Raw genomic sequence first — 25,500 nt, forward strand, 5'->3', positions numbered from 1 at the left:
TATTGGGAAAAATGTTACATTTACACATTTAGAGACTACTTTAAATCTTCACCCGAGTATGAAAGGGAAAATTGCAACTACCGCAAGAGGCAAAAGAGATGAAGATATTAGCCTAGTGTCTGTTGGTTTCAAAAGGACATATCGAATGTTATTTTTGTTCATTGTTGCGTACTGACTGCTGGGGAGTGGGAGTGAATCTTTTAACTGGGAGTGTTCCCATACATTTTCCAGCCTCATTCTGCTAGGTGGTGAAGGTAGTGGCTTTAGAAGGTGATTGCACAGTGGTGAGTTGCCCGAGTAAAGCCTGTATGTGGTACATACAAAATTGGGGAATGGATGTTTAAGTTCGTAGATGGAGTATAGCTGGCCTAGGCTAATTTGACTCTGATGTTGTTGAGCTCTTGAATATTGTTGAATTGTTAATATTGAACTCATCTAGACCATTCAAGAGTATTCCACAGCACATTCCGGAGGATCTTTAACTGTACCCACACTGATTCTACGCCTTCCAATCCTATGTTGCTTCTTACTGTTGATTTAGTTTCATTTCTTACAAGACAACCCCGCATTCTCTGCCCATCTGCCTGTCCTCTCAATAGGACACATGTCGTTGGATATTTAGTTCTCTGCCCTGATCCCCTTGCAGTAGTGTCTCTGTGATGCGTCCTTTCCCTTTCCTGAGATAACAAGAGTACAGAGACAGTATGTTCCTGTTAGTGTAAGGGCAAGGCTGGTAGGTATAGGGAATGCTGAATGACTAGATAAATTGAAGTGCTAGTCAAGAAAAAAAAAGGCATATGTCAGGTGTAGACAGCTGGGATCAAGTGAATCCCTCAAGGAGTGTAAGGCTGTAGGAGTATATTCGTGTGAAATCAGGAGGGCATAAGATAGCTTTGGCAATAGAGTCAAGGAGAATCCAAAGTGATGCAATTAAAGACGTTTAAGGGCAAAAGAATAACTGGAGAGAGAATAGGGCCCCTTAAAGATCAATGTGACCATCTATGTGTGGGACCACAGGAGGTGGGTGAGACACTAAACAAATATTTCATGTCAGTGTTTACTGTGGCAAAGGATGTGGAAGGTAGGGTACTTGGGGAAATAAATAGACAATAGGTGCAGGAGTAGGCCATTCAGCCCTTCTAGCCTGCACCGCCATTCAATATGATCATGGCTGATCATTCCTAATCTGTATCCTCTTCCTGCCTTATCTCCATAACCCTTGACTCTACTATCTTTAAGAGCTCTATCCAATTCTTTCTTAAATGAATCCAGAGACTGGGCCTCCACTGCCCTCTGGGACAGAGCATTCCACACAGCCACCACTCTCTGGGTGAAGACGTTTCTCCTCATCTCTGTCCTAAATGGTCTACCCCGTATTTTTAAGCTGTGTCCTCTGGTTCGGCACTCACCCATCATGGGAAACATGTTTCCTGCCTCCAGAGTGTCCAATCCTTTAATAACCTTATATGTCTCAATCAGATCCCCTCTCAGTCTTCTAAACTCAAGGGTATACAAGCCCAGTCGCTTCAGTCTTTGTGTAAGGTAATCCCACCATTCCAGGAATTGACCTCGTGAACCTACACTGCACTCCCTCAATAGCCAGAATGTCTTTCCTCAAATTTGGAGACCAGAACTGCACACAGTACTCCAAGTGTGGTCTCACCAGGGCCCTGTACAGCTGCAGAAGCACCTCTTTGCTTCTATACTCAATTCCTCTTGTCATGAAGGCCAAAGTGATATCTTGGGTAGAGTTCATATTAGAAAGGAGGAGGTGATGGAGGTCGTAAAAAGTATAAAGGTAGATAAATCCCCAGAACCTGATCAGATGTACCCCTAGAACTTTGGGGGAAGCTAGGAAAGAGATTGTTGCGTACTGACTGCTGGGGAGTGGGAGTTGGTCCCCTTGCTGAGATATCTATATCATTGATGGCCACTGGTGAGGTGCTGGAAGGCTAGAGGTTGGCTAATGTACCATTATTTAAGAAAGGCTATAAGGAAAAGCCAGGGAACTATGGACCGGTGAGCCTTATATCAGTGGAGGATAAGTTGTTTGGAGGGGATTCTGAAGAATGAGATTTACATGCACCTGGAAAGGCAAGGGCTGATTAGGAATAGTCAACATGGCTTTGTGCGTGGGAAATTATGTCTCGCTAACTTGATTGAGATTTTTGAAGAGGTTTAAAGAAGATTTGAAGGCAGAGCAGTAGACGTCTATATGGACTTCAGCAAAGCGTTCAACAAGATTCCACATGGTAGACTGGTTAATAATGTTAGATCCCATGGGGTCCAAGGAGAGTTAGCCAATTGGGTACAAAATTGGTTTGAAAGTAGGAGACAGGGTTGTGATAGAGGATTGGTTTCCAGACTGGAGGCCTGTGAACAGCCACAAGGATCAGCGCTAGGTCCATAGCTTGTTGTCATTTATGTAAATAATTTGGATGTGAATATAGGAGGTATGGTTAGTAAGTTTGCAGATGACACCAAATAGGTGGTGTAGTGGACAGTGAAAATTATTTCAGGATACAACAGGACCTTGATCAGATGGGCCAATGGACTGAGGAGTGACAGGTGGACTATAGTTTTGATAAATGTGAGGTGTTGTATTTTGCTAGGGCAAACCAGGGCAGGACTGGTATGATTAATGATCAGGCCCTGGGGAGTGCTGCTGAATGAAGAGACTTGGGGTCACAGGTAGACATGGTGGTGAAAAAAGCATTTGGCATGCTTTCTTTCATTGGTCATAACATTGAGATTAAGAGTTGGGAGGTCATTGGTGAGGCCACTTTTAGAGTATTGGTAGTATAATTCTGCTTGTCGTTCTGAAGGAAAGATGTTGTTAAACTTGAAAGGGTTTAAAACAATTTACAAGGATGTTGGTGGAACTGGAGCGTTTGAGCTATGGGGGGGGGGGGAGACTGAATAAGCTGGGGCTTTTGTTTTCCCTGGAGCAACTGGATGCTGAGGGGTGACCTTATAGAGGTTTATAAAGTCATGCAGGAAATGGATAGGGTGAATAGCCAAGGTCTTTTTCCTAGCGTGGGAGAGTGTAAAACTAGGTTTAAGGTGAGAGGCGAAAGATTTAAAAAGAGTCTGAGGAGTAGCTCTTTCACACAGATGGTGGTACATGTATGGAACAAGCTATCAGAGGAAGTGGTGGAGGCAGGTACAAATACAGCATTTAAAAGACAACTGGGTGATTATATGAATAGGAAGGGTTTAAAGGGATATGGGCCAAATGCTGACAAATGGGATTAGATCAGATTTCGATATCTGGTCAGCACGGACAATTTGGACCAAAGTGTCTGTTTCCATGTTGTATAACTCTAGGATTCTATAACCCCTGGTAATGGTAAAATTCACGAGTGTAGAGCTTGTTAAAAATCAGTTTAAAAATTATAGATATGTGATTTTTGCCTGAAGGTGTTGATTTTTGTTGTTAGTTATTTTTCAGCACAGACAGGCGAATTTCTGGTTTCGTAGGTACGAAGATTGACTATACCTTTTCTCATACTGCGCACATTTAAGTATACCACTCTCAGTCCCATTGTTGACCACCCCCCTTTCTCACGGTTATCCCCTTATTCACGGTGTCTGACATTAGATTCCTGAGTCTTTCCATACTTTGTCTCATTACTTGTTTTGGAAACTTTAAATAACCTCTCCTGAGCAATTCCCTCCGCCGCTCTCCCCTAGCATTAACTAGTTTAAAATCAATGTACCTTGATTTGTGCCATTAATCGATCTACCTTATTCTGAATGCTTCATGCATTAAGATACAAAGCCTTTAAATTCTACCGCTTGTAAAGTCCTGCTTAATCATTGTCTTGTGTGTGCTGGCCGGCATCAGCACCAGATTGTGAAATACCCTGATTTTTAAAATTCTCATTTGGATTTTCAAATTCTTTTATGGCGTTGCCTCTCCTAAAGCCTGAACTTTAGAACACTCCCCCTCCTCTTACCCTGCACCCTGCAAAGAATACATGTACTCCATTTATCTAATTATCAAACCTTTTTTTTAAGATGCTTCTCAAAATCTTTGGTCACCTGCTTTAATATCTCAATACCCACTGTCAAATTTTGTTTGATAACATTCCTGTGATGCCTTGTGGCCTTTGTTATTGGTGCAATATCAATATAAATTGTCATCATAATACTGACAGACTATACCATTTGAGTTGTTTAATGTGGAGTGTCAAGGAGATTAGAGAGAGAAGGTGGCCATTAAACTGGGATTGAAAAAAAGAGGAAAAGCAAAAAATGCACTTTTTGAAATAGTCATCGATCTTAACATAGGACATTGTGGCTTGGATTTTGGTTAATGGTAAAGGGTTAGTGCTCATCACCTACTACATTTAAAGATTGCCCCTAGAAGGTATTAGCATAGCAATTTGGGTTTATTAAGAGCACAATTTCACAAGGGATTTGGAACTTCTATGGGCAGGGCAAACAAAAGTGTGTCTCTTCAATCAATCAGATAAGAGAATCCTTATTAAGGCACACAATCAGAATTTATACACTTTTTTGAAAAAAGTGTTAAATCATGTATAGAAAACAAAATCAGAGTTAAATAAAGAAATAACAAAAAAGATAAGCAGAACAAGTTTAAAAAAGTTTGAGTCTCTGGGTCTTCTGTTTTTCAGTGCAGAATCTCTTGGTAAAGTATTAGTGTCGCGAAACCCATGGAAGAAATGACAAACATGGACATTAGAAAGATGGTGTATAATTTAACTGCACCTGTGAACGTTGGAAGTCATTTGCAGAGGAACGTTGATTATCGGAAGGACATGGGCGGGGATATTTTGTTTGGTTAATCGAATGCCAGATAGCAAAGTTTAGCCAAGCATCGGGACCTTGCGATCTTGCCGGATAATCCGATATTTGGATAATCGAATGCCAGATAATTGAGGTTCCTCTGTACTTTGTGATAGTGTTGAGTGCTGATAATCACACTCTAACTGCTCTCTTATTTTGTGTTAATGATTAATTTATTTGCAAATTACTAATTAGAGCAGGTAGATTCAGCTACCAGCTCCTATATATACTCAATTGAAGTATCTGATAATCAGTGTGGAAACACTATAAAAAGAAAGATGTGATACTGTTGAGAATGTTCTTCTATAACGAATTGAGTTTTCAAATGATCCAGCTTGGGAGTTGTAGAATGATTCAATGAGTCAGCATATTGTTCTTTTGCACCTGGAATGCAGTCCAACTTGGATGCATCAGATGTCAAGAGTTTGTACAGTTTTAATCCATCCTGGTGGTTTAATGAAGATAACTACCATCACATGGGAAATCTCTCACAGGTTGAGAAATGATTATCACAAAAAGACCTTGGATTCAGTATGATGTGCATTTAGACTATTGTCCACTTCATTGCGTTAAATTCATCACATTTTCAAGTATAAATAAAATTAGAGTCAGTTTGCATACTGGGTTTGAAAAGTGGAATGTGAATTGGGAACCAGGAGACTTTTAGGCGAACCATTAGTGTACTCACCAATATAATGCGATATACCATGCACATATAAAAATAACACCATTGTGTAGGTTCGGTAAAGCTGGATGGCTAGCAGGTTCAACTTTGCCCTAGATAAAACTTGAACCATTCAGGTAGTGTGTAGGCAATTCTAAGTATTTGTGAATGCTAATTATATAATCTATTTTAAAAACCTATTTATGCAACTTATAAATTGATTTCTAATCAAAGGTTGATTTAAAATAGATTTACCAATATTGTTGTGATAATATGTTGTGCGCAATCTCTCTTTTTTAGGAGGTAAATAGTCGACAGTATTACGAACAAAGTGCAGAAGCTCATCATAAAGCTTATGGAGGCAACCCCATTACCTCTGGTGGGACGATGGATATCACGCCATTTAGTCCTGTTGTGGCAGAAGTAGCCATTAACACAACAACCACGGGGAAGAATGATACTATTATAGGACAGGCTGCAAAGGTATGTCAACAAAGCACATTGGAAATTAGGTGATTTTGTTTTGTAACCCCAATTTCATCCAGTCATAATCTTTCAATACCATGGTCTTCCCATTCACATGGAAAGTTGATCCCCATGTGGTGCAGCAAAATCTGTGACAAAATAAACTGTATAAATTAGTCAAATCATTTTAGATGAGGATTATGTACGTACAAGTAATTTTGCTGGAGGTTGCATACACATTTAGATGTTTTCATGCCATTATTTAATTTCATGATTGTCACAAAATTTCTAAGCATATGAAATATAGATGAGCTATTCAGATATCTATTTAGTAGTCAAACCTATTGAAGGTAAAAATGAAAGTGGAAACAAGTTTATGAAATCTTGTTAAAATTGACTTTTTTTTACATTAAATTGCAGAAATAAATTTGAGGGTCAGTGATGTATATAAATTCCAAATGCATGCTACATCTGAAAATAAGTAAGGTTAGGAATTCATAACCAAGAAAACACATCTGAGACTTAAACCTGTTTACTTAACCCACCCCCATCCCAAGATAAATAACTGATTTCAAAAATAGCACACAAATCAACAAATTTATTATCTACTACTTTTTAGAAGTTGTCATCAAGTTTTCGTTGTATTATTTATTTTTCCGCTGGGAGTGTAGTGAGCTTTTAGTCCTCGGAGTACCCAAATGAAGAATACTTATTCTGACAAAAGTTTTCAAACTTCCAAAGTTAATTTTCATATTTATACTGTCTTCCCAGTTTCAGTAGTAGATGGTGTCAACTAATAGCTGTGTATATTTGAATTAAAATCAAAAGCAAAGGTAATGCTAAAAATAGAATAATCATTAACAATAATATTTCATCTTTAAAATCATTCAAATTACAAGACTGGCTGGTTTATATTGGACACTCATGTCACATTTAATAATTAAATGTTCAGTTTTGCAGGTATTAGGCAACATGCTAGAAATATAAGCCCTCCTGATTGGAGTTCTAATATACTTCTGATGTATGTTACCTAAATTTTAAGAATTTTTGATTCACAAAGTAGGTACTCATGAACAGTTCAACATCTCATTCTTAGTAATAATTAACAATGGATTTTTTTTAATGTTATCTTTTTAAAAGGATGGCAATCTGACCAATGGTATCACTACTGATGCCAAAGAATCTGTGGGCTCTACGTCAGCAGATGATCATCAAACTCTGGTACTTATGGACCCAGATGGGGAAAATGGAGAGCTTGTGTACAGTGATACTTCAAACCTAGTTGTAGAACAGGTAAAATTCTAATTCATTTAACTTTTTTTTGTTATTATTTTGTGTTGTGCTATATTGAATGGACTAACTTTTCAGTTGGGTTGTTGAAGGTGGTGTTCATATTTATTTTGCTTCTCTCACATCTCATTGAGTAGGAGAGTCACGTAAACCAGAAAGGGTCCCGATTTGGTCTCCAGTTTGATGATGGTCTCAGGTGACCTAGCAACACCAAACTGCTTTTTCACTAGGAAGTTTGTTGGAATGGAGCATGGATTTTCCTGGAAGCTTCAAGTTGTCTGGGAACGTATTGCACTATAAAATGCCCACTGCAACAGTAAGACCCCACAGTTCATGCCATCACCTGGTCATCCCACTCTGGCTTGGTGACTTCAACACTGCCTTGACACTGCTGCAGAGAAAGGTGGGCTGGGACCTTATAGAGGCTTGTAAAATCATGAGGGTCAAGTATAGGGTAAATAGACAAGGTCTTTCCCCTGGGTTTGGGGAGTCCAGAACTAGAGGGCATAGGTTTAGACTGAGAGGGGAAAGATTTAAAAGGGATGCAAGGGGCAACTTCACAAAAAGCATGGCGCTTTTATGGAATGATCTGCCAGAGGAAGTGATAGAGGCTGGTACAGTTACAACATTTAAAAGGCATTTGTATGGGTATTGTATGGAATATTGAGCCAAGCGCTGGCAAATGGAACTAGATCAAGCTGGACCAAAGGGTCTGTTTCCGTGCTGTACGTTTCTATGATTCTACTAGGGGTCAGTGGACTAGGGTCGGGGAATGGGAAGAGAGACATGTATGCTGTGTACAATGTCTAATGGAGGATGCTGTATAGTATGTCAGCCAGAAAATCTAATTTTGGTAAATGCTGGCAACAAAAGGACTCCAGATTGGCAAAAATATGTGGCCATTATTATAGTTAACAACAGTTTTTTGTTTCTTTCCCCTGAGAGTCATTGAAACTGTGCTGTAAGTTATGTTCCCAGTTTGCTACCCTCAGAATTTCCCTGCTTTTGATTTAGGCAACCAAGTTCCAAAGTGTTCCAAAGTGATGCTTAAATTTTTAAAAATTAGTGAGTGTTAGATCTTAATTACTGCTTATCAGAAGCAGTAACTGGGCTCACTTTGAAATTATGGACATTGCTTTAAGTTTCAGGTGGAAAGTATTAAGTTAAATTGCCAGGCTTCTACTGCCTGTACCTGTAAGAACTGTGTTTTGATCCTTCTATATTTAAAGTAATGGCTCTCAGCAATTTTCTGGAACAGTTCCACAAATAAGAAAGACAGACAGTCTCCTTCAGATGTAAGGCTTTGACATTCACTCACTGCCTGGTTTAAACCAGCAATGAGTCAGCATAGATATTATTTAAGGCAGCTAGCATTTCATTTTGCTCTATACCAGACCTGGGTTAAATGGAAAATGAGCACAGCATGTCTAGACTGCTGCTGCGTTTCCCTGTAGGTTATTGCTATTTTAATGTGTTGGCTGAGATAATGCATTACTGTTATGTTTTGCTTGAATGCATTAGTCCTGCAGAATGGTCTAAATGTCCTCTGCTTTTCATGCAACCTATCATCGCGGAGTGGACTCGATGGGCCGAATGGCCTTACTTCCACTCCTATGTCTTATGGTCTATGTCTTATCACAGGTATTCAGACAACTACTTCTACCTTTGTTTTTACGTGACCATGTAAAATGAAATAGATACTTTTCCAACAGAAGACTTGACAGCTGTGAAAGTTTGTATATCTAAAGTATTGTTTTTTTTATTCTTCTATTATTGCATCACCATTTGTTTTTGGTCATGCTTTAAAAGGTACTAAATACCAAGAAAATTGGGATGTATGACCTGTCAGTAATTTCTCCTCTGTGGGAAAGTGAACAATTTTCTTTTCAGGATTGCATGGCACATGGGGTAAACCATGATGTTAGGCATTCAGTGCCTGATTGAGAAACCCAGTGTTGGGAAGTGAGTATCCATCAAGAGCTACCCATCTGTCCTTGCTACCAAACCTCTTCCTACCTCTCCCCTGTGACTTACCTCCTTCCATCTGTGTCTCCCTGTAACCAGAGTCACAGCATGGAAACAGACCCTTCAATCCGAACAGTCCATGCTGACCATGTTCCCAAGCTAAACGAGTCCTACCTGCCTGCATTTGGCCCATATCCCGCCAAACCTTTCCTTTTCAAGTACTTATCCATATGTCTTTTAAACATTATAACTCTACCTGCATCCATCACTTCCTCTGGCAGTTCATTCCGCACATGAACCAGTCTCTGTGTGGAAAAAAAAGTTGCCCCTCATCCTTTTTAAACCTTTTTCTCTTCACCTTAAAATATGCCCCCTTGTTTTGAATTATCCCACCTTAGGGAAAAGACCCTTGCTGCTCACCTTAACCTAGGCTCAGGACTGTGTCATATTAGTATAAGGCTGATGTCTTCCTACTGACACCGCCATTCAATAGAGATTCTTGATCCCAGGGAAAACTCATATTAGCCTGTCAAATGCTATATCTGGCATGAGACCCCTGTCACGTCCTCCTTTAAAATCACTCAATCCTGTCAATTTTAACGTTTTTTTTTCTTCCCTGTTCACCTCTTTAAAATATGAACATCAATCACTCCTCTTGGGATCCTGGGCTATGGACTGTTATCACTGATTTTCATTGCTGTTCTCCCCCTGAAGTGACTTGCTTATAATCAACTGTACTATGTTTTTAGGCTAATCCATGTTAGCCCACAATTGGGTGGATTAGAGAACTTTGCAATTTGTGCCGTGAATTTGCTATTCCCCTTAGTCCTCTGCTCCAATTAATTCTGCAGTGAGAATTTCACCTTGCGTAAACTGATAAGAGTGACAAGGTTAACAAAGACCTTCGTAAATACAGGTGTAAGGTCTAATAGTCCATTCATAACCAATAAAATTTAAAGATTTTAAAGGTTAGTAAGGCTCTGAAGTTGTTACATGAGCATATGATTTAAACAATGTACTAAAATATCATTGAATAATATTTAGAAAGATGTACAGTTCAAGAAATACAGGAACCAAAGGTGGCAGTTGCCTACACAGAGCTATTTGATTTTTTTTTGCTCATTCATGGACATGAGTGCTACAGGCAGGGCTAACATATATTGACCATCCCAAATCACCTTGAAGGTGATGGTGAGCAACCAACTTGGATCTTGTTGTCTATGTAGTTTAGGTATAACCACAATGCCTGTTCAGAATTATTGAACTGTAGCGGTTTGAACTGAATATCTTCCTAGGCAACATCAGAAGGCAGCCAAGAATCAACCATACTGATGGGAAATTGGGGTCACATGCATGCCAGACCCAGCATTCAAAATACTGATTTCCTTTCCTGAGAGTAAATGGTAAAATAGATGGGATCTTGCAACAATCATGATCATTACTGATTTAAGCATTTTCTAATCAACATGTTTAGAGGTGTTATTACACCCCTCTGGAGCAGATGGGACTTGAACCTTGGCCTCCTGGTTCAGACATAGGGACACTATTGCTACACCATTAGAATCCTTCTCATTACTGATTTTATTCTAGATTTATTAATTAGCCACAGCTACCCGAAATCAATTCACAGCAAATCAAATTAGATATTTGGCATTCCTTTGCCAGAAGCATTTCATGAGCCAGTCATGATCCCATATAGTTTCAATTGGTGATGTTCAGGCCTAAGAAACCTCTTTAAAATTTGATTTTTGTTTTAAACTTGATTTCCATTCTATCAATTAATTGTCTTCTCTAATCCGTTTGTTTTCTCTGAAGGATTTATTTGCATGTACAATCTGCCCATTTTAACATGTCTGCTGGTTGTAGAGATTTTTTCTCATCAACCTGTTCAGAGATGTTAAGACAACTCTTGGAAGTATGTAGCATTTGAACCTAGGTCTCATGTGTTAGGAACACTACCACTATACCACAGGACCCCTCTTGCCTTTTGGTTGTAGTTATTTAATCAACCTGTACAGACATGTTGTGACATCTGTTTGCTCAGAGGTAGATGCACTACCACAGCACCACAAAACCCCAAGAGCAAAAAAGAGAGTTGGAAATTTCTGGAAACAGCAATAAGAGTGGGATTTGAGCCCATAACTACAAAGTACAACAGACTAACCATGCCTTAATGTCTCAGCCACCTCATCACACTCTATGCTGGTTGTACATTTTAAATGGCAGTAGAATTATTATTAATTATAAACTGGTTTCAAAATGGAAAGTTTAAATAGGGTCCTTATTCTGTGAAATGGTAGCCCTAACTGTATTGAGTTTAACATCAAATGCAACCATTTCTGGAAACGCTCCATATTTGACAGTTGCAAATTATTCAGCAGCTTGTAGGGTTCACAACTAATGCCATATTTCATCTTCAACACAGTAGTTTCTATTAAATTAATTTTTGCACTGTGAACTTGCCATTTTTCTTGCAAGTTCTGAAAAATTCCTGTTATAAAAAATTATTTGTTTGCTGCTTTGGTTTACAGATATTTAAGCAAGAAAAATTTAACTGCCCCTTAAGTTTTATAATCATCTTTAACTTAATTTTAAATGTGTGTATATAACTGCTCCTCATTATTTAATCTGATAGTATAATGCTCAGTAAGTGATGTTGGAACTTTAGCTCTCTTCCAGGCACCTTTCACTATCCAAATATACCAGCATATTGTATCCGATACTCTGAAGGCAGGAGTCCCTGAATCAGTCCCCTGTGTAAGCTTTCAAATTTTTTTAAACTTAAATACAGTACAACCACGGTTATCCAAACATCAATTATCTGAGCAAGATCTTAAGGTCCTGATACAGTATAACCACGGTTATCCGAACATTCGATTATTCGAACAAAATACTCACCGCCTATATCGTTCGGATAATTGAGGTTGCCCTGTATACTAACCTGAGAGTTGGGAGCAAATATTCTGATATTTGTAAACTGGCTTTGTGATAATTAGTTAATTGGTGTTCTACCAAAATCTAGTGAGGAGTGATTTATTTCAGATTTTGATAAAGTAACAAAATATCAGATCACAACTTTCTTCCAGCCCTCCCTTCCCTCCTTCCTTACGTGCTTTTAATAACCATAAGTATGGGCTTTTAACTATTTCAGAGCGATGGCACTTTGGATCAAAATCTGCTAATAGAAAAGCAACTACTTGAACTACACCAGCAGAATCATCAACTTCGAGTAGAGAAAGCAGAAACTGAGCGCAGGCTCCAAATGGAAATCCAACAGCTAAAAAATCAGGTGTGTAAAGCCAGAACTACCAGTGGTGCTAACCAACTTCTAGTATAGTATACCTCAGAAATGTTGATAATGTTCATATTGAAGCAAAGTAAGCAAATCTTATGATTTTAATTATCATAGGACATGAGAGTCTAGCATCCTTTGTTTACAATACATAAATAAATGATTATATTTCAGAATATTGCAGTCACCTTATTGGGTGTTTATTATAGGCCCCCCAATAGCAGCAGAGATGTGGAGAAACAGATTGGGAAACAGATTTTGGAAAGATGCAGAAGCCACAGGGTCGTAGTCATGGGCGACTTCAACTTCCCAAATATTGATTGGAAGCTCTTTAGATCAAGTAGATTGGATGGGGCGGTGTTTGTGCAGTGTGTCCAGGAAGCTTTTCTAACGCAGTATGTAGATTGTCCAACCAGAGGGGAGGCCATATTGGATTTGGTACTCGGTAACGAACCGGGACAAGTGGTGGGCTTGTTGGTGGGTGAACATTTTGGTGATGGTGACCACAATTCTGTGACTTTCACCTTGGTTATGGAGAGAGATAGGTGCGCACAACAAGGTAGATTTTACAATTGGGGGAAGGGAAATTACGATGCTGTAAGACAGGATTTGAGGAGCATACGTTGGGAGCATAGGCTGTTAGGGAAGGATTTGGTGGAAATGTGGGACTTTTTCAAGGAGCAGATACGACGTGTCCTTGATATGTATGTACCGATCAGGCAGGGAAGAAATGGTCGTGTGAGGGAGCCTTGGTTGACGAGGGAGGTTGAATGTCTAGTAAAGAGGAAGAAGGAGGCTTACATAAGGTTGAGGAAACAAGGTTCAGACAGAGCAGTGGAGGGATACAGGATAGCCAGAAGGGACCTGAAGAAAGGGATTAGGAGAGCTAAGAGAGGGCATGAAAAATCCCTGGCGGATAGGATCAAGGATAACCCCAAGGCATTCTATGCATATGTGAGAAACCTGAGAATGACGAGAACGAGGGTAGGTCCGATCAAGGACAGTGGTGGGAGACTGTGTATTGAGTCGGAAGAGATAGGAGAGGTCCTGAACAAGTACTTCTCTTCAGTATTTACGAACGAGAGGGACCGTATTGTTGAAGAGGAGAGTGTGAAACGGACTGATAAGCTAGAAGAGATACCTGTTAGGAAGGAAGATGTGTTGGACATTTTGAACAACTTGAGGATAGACAAGTCCCCCGGGCCTGACGGGATATATCCTAGGATTATGTGGGAAGCAAGAGAGGAAATTGCAGTACCGTTGGCAATGATCTTCTCGTCTTCACTGGCAACTGGGGTGGTACCAGGGGACTGGAGAGTAGCGAATGTTGTGCCCCTGTTCAAAAAAGGGAATAGGGATAACCCCGGGAATTACAGGCCAGTTAGTCTTACTTCTGTGGCAGGCAAAGTAATGGAAAGGGTACTGAGGGATAGGATTTACGAGTATCTGGAAAGACACTGCTTGATTAGGGACAGCCAGCACGGATTTGTGAAGGGTAGGTCTTGCCTTACAAGTCTTATTGAATTCTTCGAGGAGGTGACCAAGCATGTGGATGAGGGTAGAGCAGTGGATGTAGTGTACATGGATTTTAGTAAGGCATTTGATAAGGTTCCCCATGGTAGGGTTATGCGGAAAGTCAGGAGGCATGGGATAGAGGGAAATTTGGCCAATTGGATAGAAAACTGGCTAACCGGTAGAAGTCAGAGAGTGGTGGTAGATGGTAAATATTCAGCATGGAGTCCAGTTACAAGTGGAGTTCCGCAGGGATCAGTTCTGGGTCCTCTGCTGTTTGTAATTTTTATTAATGACTTAGAGGAGGGAGTCGAAGGGTGGGTCAGTAAATTTGCAGATGATACAAAGATAGGTGGAGTTGTGGACAGTGAGGAGGGCTGTTGTCGGCTGCAGAGGGACTTAGATAGGATGCAGAGCTGGGCTGAGGAGTGGCAGATGGAGTTCAACCCTGCCAAGTGTGAGGTTGTCCATTTTGGAAGAACAAATAAGAATGCGGAATACAGGGTTAATGGTAGGGTTCTTGGTCAGCTGGAGGAACAGAGGGATCTTGGGGTCTATGTACATAGATCTTTGAAGGTTGCCACTCAGGTGGATAGAGTTTGTAAGAAGGCCTATGGAGTATTATCGTTCATTTGCAGAGGGATTGAATTCAAGAGTCGTGAGGTGATGTTGCAGCTGTACAGGACTTTGGTTAGGCCACATTTGGAGTACTGTGTGCAGTTCTGGTCGCCTCACTTTAGGAAAGATGTGGAAGCTTTGGAGAGGGTGCAGAGAAGATTTACCAGGATGTTGCCTGGAATGGAGAGTAGGTCGTACGAGGATAGGTTGAGAGTTCTCGGCCTTTTCTCGTTGGAACGGCGAAGGATGAGGGGTGACTTGATCGAGGTTTATAAGATGATCAGAGGAATAGATAGAGTAGACAGTCAGAAACTTTTTCCCCGGGTACAACAGAGTGTTACAAGGGGACATAAATTTAAGGTGAAGGGTGGAAGGTATAGGGGAGATGTCAGGGGTGGGTTCTTTACCCAGAGAGTGGTGGGGGCATGGAATGCGCTGCCCGAGGGAGTGGTAGAGTCAGATTCATTGGCGACCTTTAAGCGGCATTTGGATAGGTACATGGATGGGTGCTTAATCTAGGATAGAAGTTCGGCACAACATCGTGGGCCGAAGGGCCTGTTCTGTGCTGTATTGTTCTATGTTCTATGTTCTAAACAAAATGTAGAACAAACTAGTCAACAGTACAACAGGCCTCCATTAGACTGAGAACACAAGGGCACAAAGAAGTAACTTGTGGATGCAAAAAGGTTTACAAATTTTGACCTAAAGCACAGTGTTCCATGTGCAAAGTATGAGGGCTGGTGATTTGGCTAAATCATGAACCTCCATGCTAAAATCCCATCTAATCAGCAGCCAGTATCTTTAGGATCTGAGTGATTGCAGAGAAAACATAAACATTGACAAGGTAACTATTTTTCCTGTGGGTCATGTGTTCAGCCACCCCATGCCCCACAACAGTGTTTCTGATTGGCCCCAGATTAGGGCAAGTGATGCCCCCTCCCAAAACGAAAACAGCAATTAGGTCCCATCGTATCGCTACCAGGGACACCATCACACAAACTGGCTAAAGAACTACAGCAGAAACTGAAACACCTGATCAGCGGATCCAGACACTCTATGCAGTCAACACAGGAATTCTTGGACATCATCAGAAATATACACATAGACAAGGAAGAAACTATGCTCTCATTCGCTGTAACGGCACTGTTCACCTCTATCGACAAAACCCTAGCCAGAGAAACAATAGCCAACCTGCTGGACATACAGGACAAACAAGACGGGGAACCTATCAACAAAGACTGCATACTCAAACTACTGGATCTGTGCCTCACAACACACTTCACATTCAACCACCAAATATATGAACAAATCAACGGCACACCCATGGGCTCATCCATCTCTGGGCTCATAACAAAAGCTCTAATGCAAAGATTAGAACAAACAATCTTGCCGCAAATTCAACCAAGACTCTGGGTCAGATATGTGGATGACACCTTTGTAATAATTAAAAACACAGAAATAGAAAACACACCGGATCATCAATGCCACACTCACAGGAATCTGATTCACTAGAGAGGAAGAAAAGGACAACCAACTCCCATTCCTAGATGTGATGGTCCAGAGAACACCGAATGGAGAATTAACCACAAAGGCACACAGGAAAGCCCCACACACAGACCAAGTTCTGAACTACGAAAGCAACCACCCCAACACACACAAAAGAAGTTGCATCAAGACACTGTTCAAAAGGGCCACAACACACTGCAGCACACCAGAACTGCAAAAAGAGGAAGAAGAACACCTCTATAATGTATTCGCCAAAAACGGATACCCACGCAATTTCATCAACAGATGCCTAAGGGAAAGACAACGGAATGAGGATATGCCACAACCCAAAGGACTAGCCACGTTACCATACATCAAGAACATTTCTGAACTGACAGCCAGATCACTACGACTCATAACAGCACATAAACCAACAGCCACTCTCCGACAACAACTCACCAGGACAAAAGACCCAATACCCAGCATGAGCAAAACCAACGTAGTGTACAAAATCGCATGCAAGGACTGCACAAAACACTACATAGGACAAACAGGAAGACAGCTAACGATCCGTATCCATGAACACCAACTAGCCACAAAACGACACGACCAGCTATCCTTAGTAGCCACACACGCAGATGACAAGCAACATGAATTCGACTGGGGCAATACTACTATTATAGGACAAGCCCAACAGAGAACAGCCAGGGAATTCCTAGAGGCATGGCACTCATCCACAGACTCTATCAACAAACACATCGACCTGGACCCAATATACCGGCCACTGCAGTGGACAGCTGGAACTGGCAACCGGAAGCGACAGAGACAAACCACTATAAATGCCGGAGGAAACAACACTGAAGCGCTTCACAGGAGGCTCCCAAGCACTGAGGATGTCCCCTAGACAGGGGACGAAACTTCTGCAACACAAATTCCCAGCTCGGCGAACAGAACAACAACAGCAATTGGGTCCCTCTGCTTTCCCAGGCACTCTTACCTGCCTTCGAGCCAGGCAAGAATCAGGCCAGAGGCAGGTTGAGACACTTAACTGGTTATTAATTGAACACTTAAGAGCCTTTAATTCATGACAAGTTGAGAAGGTCACCTGTGGATTTTCTCACTCAGTACTTAACTACTGCGGTGGCAAAACGTGAGCAAGTATCTTTAGATATCAACTAACCCAATTATTTGCCTTCCTCAATAACCTCTATGATAGTGAGATTAACACACCTATTTTATTAGTAGTAGCCATCTACTTTGAAAAAAATGTCAAAGATATCAAAGGCTGTGCTGATTATGCAATAGGTTGTTAATGACAAAAACCAAGCAGACATTTTCCTGTTTGTTTATTTATGATTGCACCAATTATTTTATTCCCTGTGGTCTCTATTGTCAGTGGCATTGCCAGTATGTAAATATTTAAAAAAGAAAGACTGCTTTGATTTTGTTTCTAATTTACTACTTTTGTAGAAAAATTGTTTCTAACTTTTTGAAAAACTGTTCACGTACATGCTTTAGATTGCAGGTCTTACAGAGGCCAATTGGCAAATGGCTGAAGAACTAAAGCAATATAAATGTTCCAGAGATATTGAGAATAAAATAAATCAAATGGTGATTATGAAATATTTAATCATTTACGTTTCTGTTATCTGTATATATAAATATGCTGTGGACAAACTTGAGCAGAGTGAATAATGGTGATGCTGTCTGTGCTCATTGTTATAATGAGGGAAATCTGATGGCTACCTCTGGGGCATGCACATGTGCAGTCAAACAAAGAAACCAAATAACCAAAAAACTGGATGCTGGAAATAGAGTTTAATTCAGATAAATGTGAGGTGCTGCATTTTGGGAAAGCAAATCCTAGCAGACGTATGCACTTAATGGTAAGGTCTGACGTAGTGTTGCTGAACAAAGAGGCCTAAGAGTGCAGGTTCATAGCTTCTTGAAAGTGGAGTAGCAAGTAGATAGGATAGTGAAGAAGACGTTCGGTATGCTTTCTTTTATTGGTCAGAGTATTGAGTACAGGAGTGGGGAGGTCATGTTGCGGCTGTACAGGACATTGGTTAGGCCACTGTTGGAATATTGCGTGCAGTTCTGGTCTCCTTCCTATCGGAAAGATGTTGTGAAGCTTGAAAGGTTTCAGAAAAGATTTAGCAAGGATGTTGCCAGGGTTGGAGGATTTGAGCTATAGGGAGAGGCTGAACAGGCTGGGGCTGTTTTCACTGGAGCGTTGGAGGCTATGGGGTGACCATAAAGAGATATACAAAATTATGAGGGGCATGGATAGGGTAAATAGGCAATGTATTTTCCCTGGGGTCAGGGAGGCCAGAACTAGAGGGCATAGGTTTAGGGTGAGAGGGGAAAGATATAAAAGAGACCTAAAGGGCAACTTTTTCATGCAGACGGTGGTACGGGTATGGAATAAGCTGCCAGAGGAAATGGTGAAGGCTGGGACAATTGCAACATTTAAGAGGCATTTGGATGAGTATATGAATAGGAAGGGTTTGGAGGGAAATGGGCTGGGTGCTGGCAGGTGGAACTAGATTGGGTTGGGATATTTGGTCGGCATGGACGGGTTGGACCGAAGGGTCTGTTTCCATGCTGTACATCTCTATGACTCTATGACTGTGCAGGCTCTCAAGATATCAGCATTTCTCCAGTTCTGGTCTCGGGAGCACTTCTGATTTTAAACGTTTCATCATTGCCAGTCATCCCTTCAACTGTCAAAGCTTTTAATGTCTAGTATATCCTCTCTAAACCTCTCTGCCTTGCTACTTCTCCCTTTTCTTTAAGGCGTTGCTTGACATGTATCACTTTGGTGATGTTTTTGAAATATTTCATTATCTTCTGATTTGGCTTATTGGCTTTATATTGCTCCAATGAAGTACTTTGAGATATTTTACTATGTTAAAGGTGCAATATAGTTGTAAGTTGATGATTTGAACTCTGCTTATCTCAGCTTGGACTTCTCAATCAACTTGGTCCTTGCTGTTGCTTGCCCAGCACAATTATGGCACACATCACACACCCCTTCTAGAGACCAAAGCAGTCGAAAAGGTTACTTTCGAGAAAATCTCTGTTGACAAGTTTATGTGCAGCTGTCAACAGGATAAATGGAATGTTGCTGTTCCTTCGTTGCTGAGAACGAAAATCAGGGCCAGTAGCTCATAATATTATCACACCTAAGATTGTCCTCAGGCTAGTATTGGTGGAATGCAGTCTGTCATTGGAACACCACAGTTTTGTTATCCATTCTGCATCATGCTGATCTGCCAGGAATGTTTGTGATGTCCCACATGCCTATTTTTAACATTGAACGTTGGTCAGATATTGCAGTAGGAATGAGCTCTCACCAATCTTAAGGACTAAATCAGCAGCAATTGTGTGTGTGTGTGTGTGCACATGTAGTTATGCATGAAAATCAGCAAATTGCTGCCTGAATTGCCCTGCACCCCTATAAGCTGTACCACATTGGTTCCTTGCTGAGGATTTGGCATTCAAATACAAGGAGGGCTGAGTTTCTCATCCTTTTTCTTTGTGTCCAATTTTCTTTTCCACACGCAAGTAACCCAAATATGTCCATGCTTTGGATAGATTTTCATTTTCATTATCAAGCTTGTAATTTGGAAGGGTGAATTTCATTTGGATGTGTTTGAGTTTCATTTTGGAATCAAATTGATCCATAAATGACCATTTTCCCTACCAGATTACTGTTGGTAATAAAAATTACCCACATCATGTGATCTTAACTCTTTCATTTTTGAAAATTATAATACCTTTACCTCTTAATATTGCAAAGCAGGTGAATTTCGTGACCTGGTAATTCACCTGTTCAAAATTGGTTGGCACTTAAATGGGGCAATCTTTTGATCACACTCTAAGCTTTTGCTTCAAGTATCTCAAGTTTATTAATCTTAATGTTGCCTAGCATCATGTGCTTTGTTTATGAAGAGAAAAGATGTTATTGGTTTGTTGAGCCATGGCAATTTATTGTATCAGAACTAACGATATCTTTAGTTTTGAGTGTTACACTCAATTAGTTACAAAATGCTTGTCAACCTATCAATAAGCATTCTACTTATAAACAAATAGATAACATGTTCATTGTGTAACACTCCAGCTCTTAAAAATTAATTAATATAAGTAAACATGTATTCTGCTCATCATGTGGCCACAACCAGACCTAAGAGAGAATATTTTCAATTGATGAATGCAAGGTGAATGTGCTTTGCATGCAATTTTAAATCGTTAATGTCTTAAAGTCAGTGCCAGAAATGATTCTTTATGCCAGCTCTCCTCTGAACTATCCTGTCAAACCCATTTCCCTGCTTAATCACCATATCCCTACAAATTATTTTCCATCCTACATCCATTTTACTAATTTGCAAAATCATTTGAATAGTTCCACTTTCACAACTCTATTAGGCAGAGAGTTCCATGACATTACCACTTATTGCATGGACTCCGTCTGTTTGGCACATTTATGCTGGACGTGACCTACATTAATAAGGAGGGACTAGTCCTCTGTAAACAGAACAAATATGTTCAAACCTTGTATCTTTTGTGAGTTACCCAGACGCTTAAGGAAACTATAGTTCCCTATTGCTTTCTACATGGTAATGCCTTGGCCAATCAGAATTGACTTACCCATTAATCTGCAATGTTTTCTCCTGTGCTATAAATTGTTGTAATCATTTGTAATTCAGCATTCTTGCATTTGTCCTGATAAAATGTAAGAGGAAAAGCTTCAACAATGTGTCTCCTTTTTCAGCAACATATTTGTTTTAACCTTTCTGTACTCCAAGCTAATCTTAAATTTAATATATTGCTTTTTAGATGTGGAAGATGAACAAATAAGTGTAATTTTATCTATTTTGACGTAGTTCATCTAAAACAAAATTTTGTATTTTTTTTCTCTTTTTCTCTCTCTTGCTCTCTTTCTCTCCCGCCTCTTGTTGTCTTTCTCTCTCTCTCCGTCCCTTCCTCTCCCTCATGCTCACATACACACACAATGAGGATAGGAGGTCTTAGAATACTCTCCCAATGGAGAGTGATTTCTTTCTTTGCATCACATACCTAAATGTAGCTTCTGTCTTCAAAAACTAGGGATAAAACTGCACATAAACAGAAAAATCAAGATTCTTTAAGCTGATTTTTAAAAATTAGATCATTTATGTTTGTATGCAATACATTTTATGGTAGATCAAAATAGTGAAATAAATCAGATCCCTCTTCTGTATCTTGAGGAATCTGACAACGATATTAAAGGCAAAGGTGTAACGTAAGAGCAATCTGTGATGTGTCAATAGCAGTGGTTTTATTGGAATATTTTGATGAATTTACACTGTCAACATGAGTGTTTGTTTGGACCCTATTTAAGTTCAAAGAAATTGCATATTTTCTTAGTCATATCTTGGAGCTGGATCTCAAACCTCAAGGTTCTTGAGTCATGACCCACTGATCACCAAACTTATTCTTCTGTGCCTGCCATCCCACCCCAAAAAAATTGCACTCCGGTTATAAACCTGCCTTTGAAAGAATTAGATTCAGAGTAAACACAATCCCACAATGTATTAGCTATCCATTCACAGAAGGCAGCATTCAAATTCTAATTTGGCACAACTGTGGATTCAACCGCTCAACTTTTTAATGTCACATGAAATAGTAACTGTTCTTGATTATTTTAAAAGCGTCTCAAACACTTTATCATCATAGGCAAAAATGAGGACTACAGATGCTGGAAACCAGAGTTTAGATCAGAGTGGTGCTGGAAAAGCAGAGCAGGCCAGGCAGCATCCAAGGAGCAGGAAAATCGACCTGATAAAGGGCTTTTGCCTGAAATGTTGATTTTCCTGCTCCTCAGATGCTGCCTGGCCTGCTCTGCTTTTCCAGCACCACTCTGATCTAAACTTTATCATCATATTTTAGTCAAAAATCTCAAACATTACTTGCAGTTCTGTTTAGGTCTTTTCTGTTGCTGCTTATATTTACCCCTTACTACTTATGAATCCTGAATTTTCTGATGTCATACTTTTTAAAAAAATCTTTTCCTAACTGGTTACACACTTTACTGTAGCTCCTCCATTCTTCTTAAAACAGCTTCTCCAGCTTCAAATGTATAATTGTCTAGTTTCTCCAAAACACACTTGTTGGCTAATCAAATAACTGAATGTTGTAATTTAACTTAATTGCATTATTGGATTGATAAGATTAAACATTGACACAAGAAAATAACCAACATTTTGCAGTGCAAATTTAGTCCAGGCACAAAGTGAGTTAGCTAAATCTGTCAATATCTCAATGCTTGAGTGAGTTGACTCATTTGTCACTTTTAAAATGCTGATGTATTTCTCCTCTCCTCTGCCCTTCCTTTTCTCCATTTTCTGTGACACAAGTGATTCTCCAACCAGCAATAAGTTTGCTCCTTAATCTTTGTAGTTCTCATTTTGAGTAACACTTCAGAGATGTGCCACAGAAAATTGACTGTCAATCATGGAATAAGTCAATCTCTTTTGATCAAGCAGCTTTACCTCAAATTTAAAATACATGAGGCCTGCCTGAGCTTGCAGGATAATGTTAAATATGAAAAGTTGAATAATTTGTGGTAAACAGTTCTACAATCTTGTAAATCCCTCCTGGATATTATTTGATGTTTCATATTTCTTTAGCTGTATACTTTGCTATCAAGTTAAAATTAGATTTTGGACATGTGTATGGAAACACTAATGTACAGAATCTTTCCATAATTTAGATTTTTGCCTCAAAAATATAATTGTTAAGTTAAAAGCTTAAGCTTATTTGTGCATTTGTTATAATGAGAAGATTAATGCTCTGTTGTATTACACTGATGATTTTGGACAGCTAAAGAAAGTTGTGGCTAGAAGTAATTGTTACTTTGTTCTCAGATTGAACAGATGGAGATGCAGCACAAGGAGCTCTTACAGATGCAGGTGGAGCTGCTACGGAAAGAGTATAATAAATTAAATCATCAAGCTAATGGTGGCTCTGATTCTATTCAGGATTCTAAAGATGATTGCACTGATGGAAATGAGCGTACAACTGAACAGACATTTGTGGGCAGTGCAACTTTGTCCCCCAAGCGTCATAGCATAACACTGACCTTACCCACCACTATAGTGACATCGCATGAAATCGTGACCTCTGAGCATGGAATCATGTCAACATCAGATAATGTAATTGCAGCATCTGAAATGGACCTCAGTTCTGGAAATGTAATATCCTTCATTGAGCCTAATAATAATTCATCAAATGAATCTGCAGGTTTGACAACACTTGAAATTGTAGAGGTCCATTTAGACAGTGAGTCAACCATTTCAAATATGGAGTCAACTTCCCCCACACGCGTACATCTGTATCCTGTCACACACATCACTGATAATGTTGAACTTTCCTCTGGCAAACGGATTTCTGAAGAGGATCCGGAAGAAGGAAGTCAATCAAAAATCCAGAGAACTGTTTGAAACAGTGTACTGCTATGTTATTTTTATAGTGTTTAAATGTATGGCTTTATTTTTATTCAATATTTCAATGAATAATTTATTAATATTTAATTCAGAATTGTTCTTATTTTAGTTTTTTAAATGGAGGTTAGAGAGAATTTATTTGACTTATGAACTTTGACCATTTCAGATTGCTTTGTGCCAAAGAGTACTGTGCAGTTTCCTTGTGCAGCAGAGAGATTTAGGCAATACAATAAATCTTTATTTCTTAAGGTAAGAGAGCAAGACTGTAGACTGACCTTTTGACCTTTCAAAAAAATTTACCAACACAGCAATAAACTACAATTATTGTTCTAGTTCTTGATTAAACCAATATTGGGAACTTAAAAATAAGCTGACTGCTAACCATGATCGATTTAAAATAATGAAACATTCTGTAAGCTGTTTGATTTCAAGGCCGTTCAACCGAATCTGTTTCTATTTTATAGGAGCTTTTAGGAATTCACTAATAGTTATGATAAAGTGTAAATTTATATTCAATAAAGTTAAATCTTTAGGAAGGGCTACTGACAATTCAGTCATCAGGTAATGGAAGTTTACCATCAAGTAGGCTTACTATCTTGTGTGCATGACAGCGTCTCCTGAATTTTAATGACCTTTGCATTAACAGATGATTGTATTAAAGGAAATTAGATTTGTGACAACTACTGTCCCTTTATATACATTGCAATAATGTCTAGCATTTTGCCTTTCACACCCTCAAAGCTACCAATCTAAATTACTCAGAAATGTGATAGACCTGCTAGAATAATTAACCGCAAAACACTGCCACAATTGGTGCTGGATATTCCATTAACGTCAGGTATGTTTTTGGTGAGCAGCATGTAAAATAGGGCAGATAGCCATATTAATAATTTTCCTGCCAGCCCCAGAGCTCAGCCTCATAATATGGAAGATGATGGGCACCTAAATTGGCAACCTAACCACCATATATAAAGTAACTACAAGTAAATTGAGCTTGTCATCTTCTGAAAGAAAATCACTTTGCTTTTCACATTCAGTCTTAATATATTGTGAGCTGAATGCTTACAAGGTGCCTCAAATGCCTTTGGAGTTTGTATAATCTCTGCATACTTTAAGCTGTTTTTATTAAATGACCAAGTGACTTGTGCAATTTTGGTTGTGTTTTCATTAAATTGAGGATAAATTGATAAGTTGAAATCATTCAATATGTCCAAGTTGGTGATGTTTGAATCCAAAATAAATAGTGTACATTAAATTATTTTTAATAAATTCCTTCTAAATAATTTCATACCTTAGATTGCTACACATCTTATTTTATAGCCTCTTCAATATTGCATTTCACTTTTTCATGATGTGCTCATTGTTTCAATTTTGTTCTGGTTTAGCCATGAAAAATATCTGTTGTTTGGTTTTCTTCCATGGCCTTTACCCAAATGCTTTATGGGTAAAAATGTTTGCAATGGGTTTTAATGAAATACTGAATTGATATTTTTAAGTTACATTTTTTGTATCCTAAAAGACACTAAATATGTATTCTATAATAGCAGCCTTGTATATATTTTTTGATTGAGCTAATGACAGACAACTTTTGACTGAGCTAAAACAAATAAATTCCTTTATATTTTGTTCCAAAATCAAATGATCAGATGTATTCTTTACATAAACCTAAAATGAAGCGTGCATATTTTCATATTGTTAACTGCAGTAAGTCTAAAATTAAGTAAATTCAGTTATATTTAAATTTCTTCTTGTGATCAGATTAGGGATTAATGTCAGATGGCACCTAGTATTTTCATTCTTCCGGATTCAGCTATTCTTCAGACTTGAACAAACTATATTTTCAAACTTGAATTTCTGAATGATATTTTGTGCACTGTGCAAATGAAGATCTAGTGAACAAAATAACTGTA

At 39.2% G+C, this 25,500-nt stretch overlaps 1 protein-coding gene across 6 annotated transcripts in view; it reads left to right on the forward strand.

Annotated features, from left to right (window-relative positions):
• LOC140488181 (uncharacterized) overlaps positions 1-24,878 on the forward strand; it is a 46,198-nt gene extending 21,320 nt beyond the window's left edge. For all 6 annotated transcript variants that reach the window (XM_072588059.1, XM_072588063.1, XM_072588061.1 and 3 more), the window contains 5 exons: positions 5,777-5,959; positions 7,082-7,234; positions 12,348-12,485; positions 17,622-17,714; positions 23,012-24,878. In XM_072588059.1, coding sequence (XP_072444160.1) covers positions 5,777-5,959; positions 7,082-7,234; positions 12,348-12,485; positions 17,622-17,714; positions 23,012-23,587 — 1,143 coding nt within the window. In that variant the 3' untranslated portion in view covers positions 23,588-24,878. The remainder of the gene's footprint in view (positions 1-5,776; positions 5,960-7,081; positions 7,235-12,347; positions 12,486-17,621; positions 17,715-23,011) is intronic.
• The last annotated feature ends 622 nt before the right edge of the window (positions 24,879-25,500 follow it).

The sequence above is a fragment of the Chiloscyllium punctatum genome, chromosome 17 (genome assembly GCF_047496795.1).
Source record: "Chiloscyllium punctatum isolate Juve2018m chromosome 17, sChiPun1.3, whole genome shotgun sequence".
In the NCBI taxonomy this organism is placed as follows: Eukaryota; Metazoa; Chordata; class Chondrichthyes; order Orectolobiformes; family Hemiscylliidae; genus Chiloscyllium; species Chiloscyllium punctatum.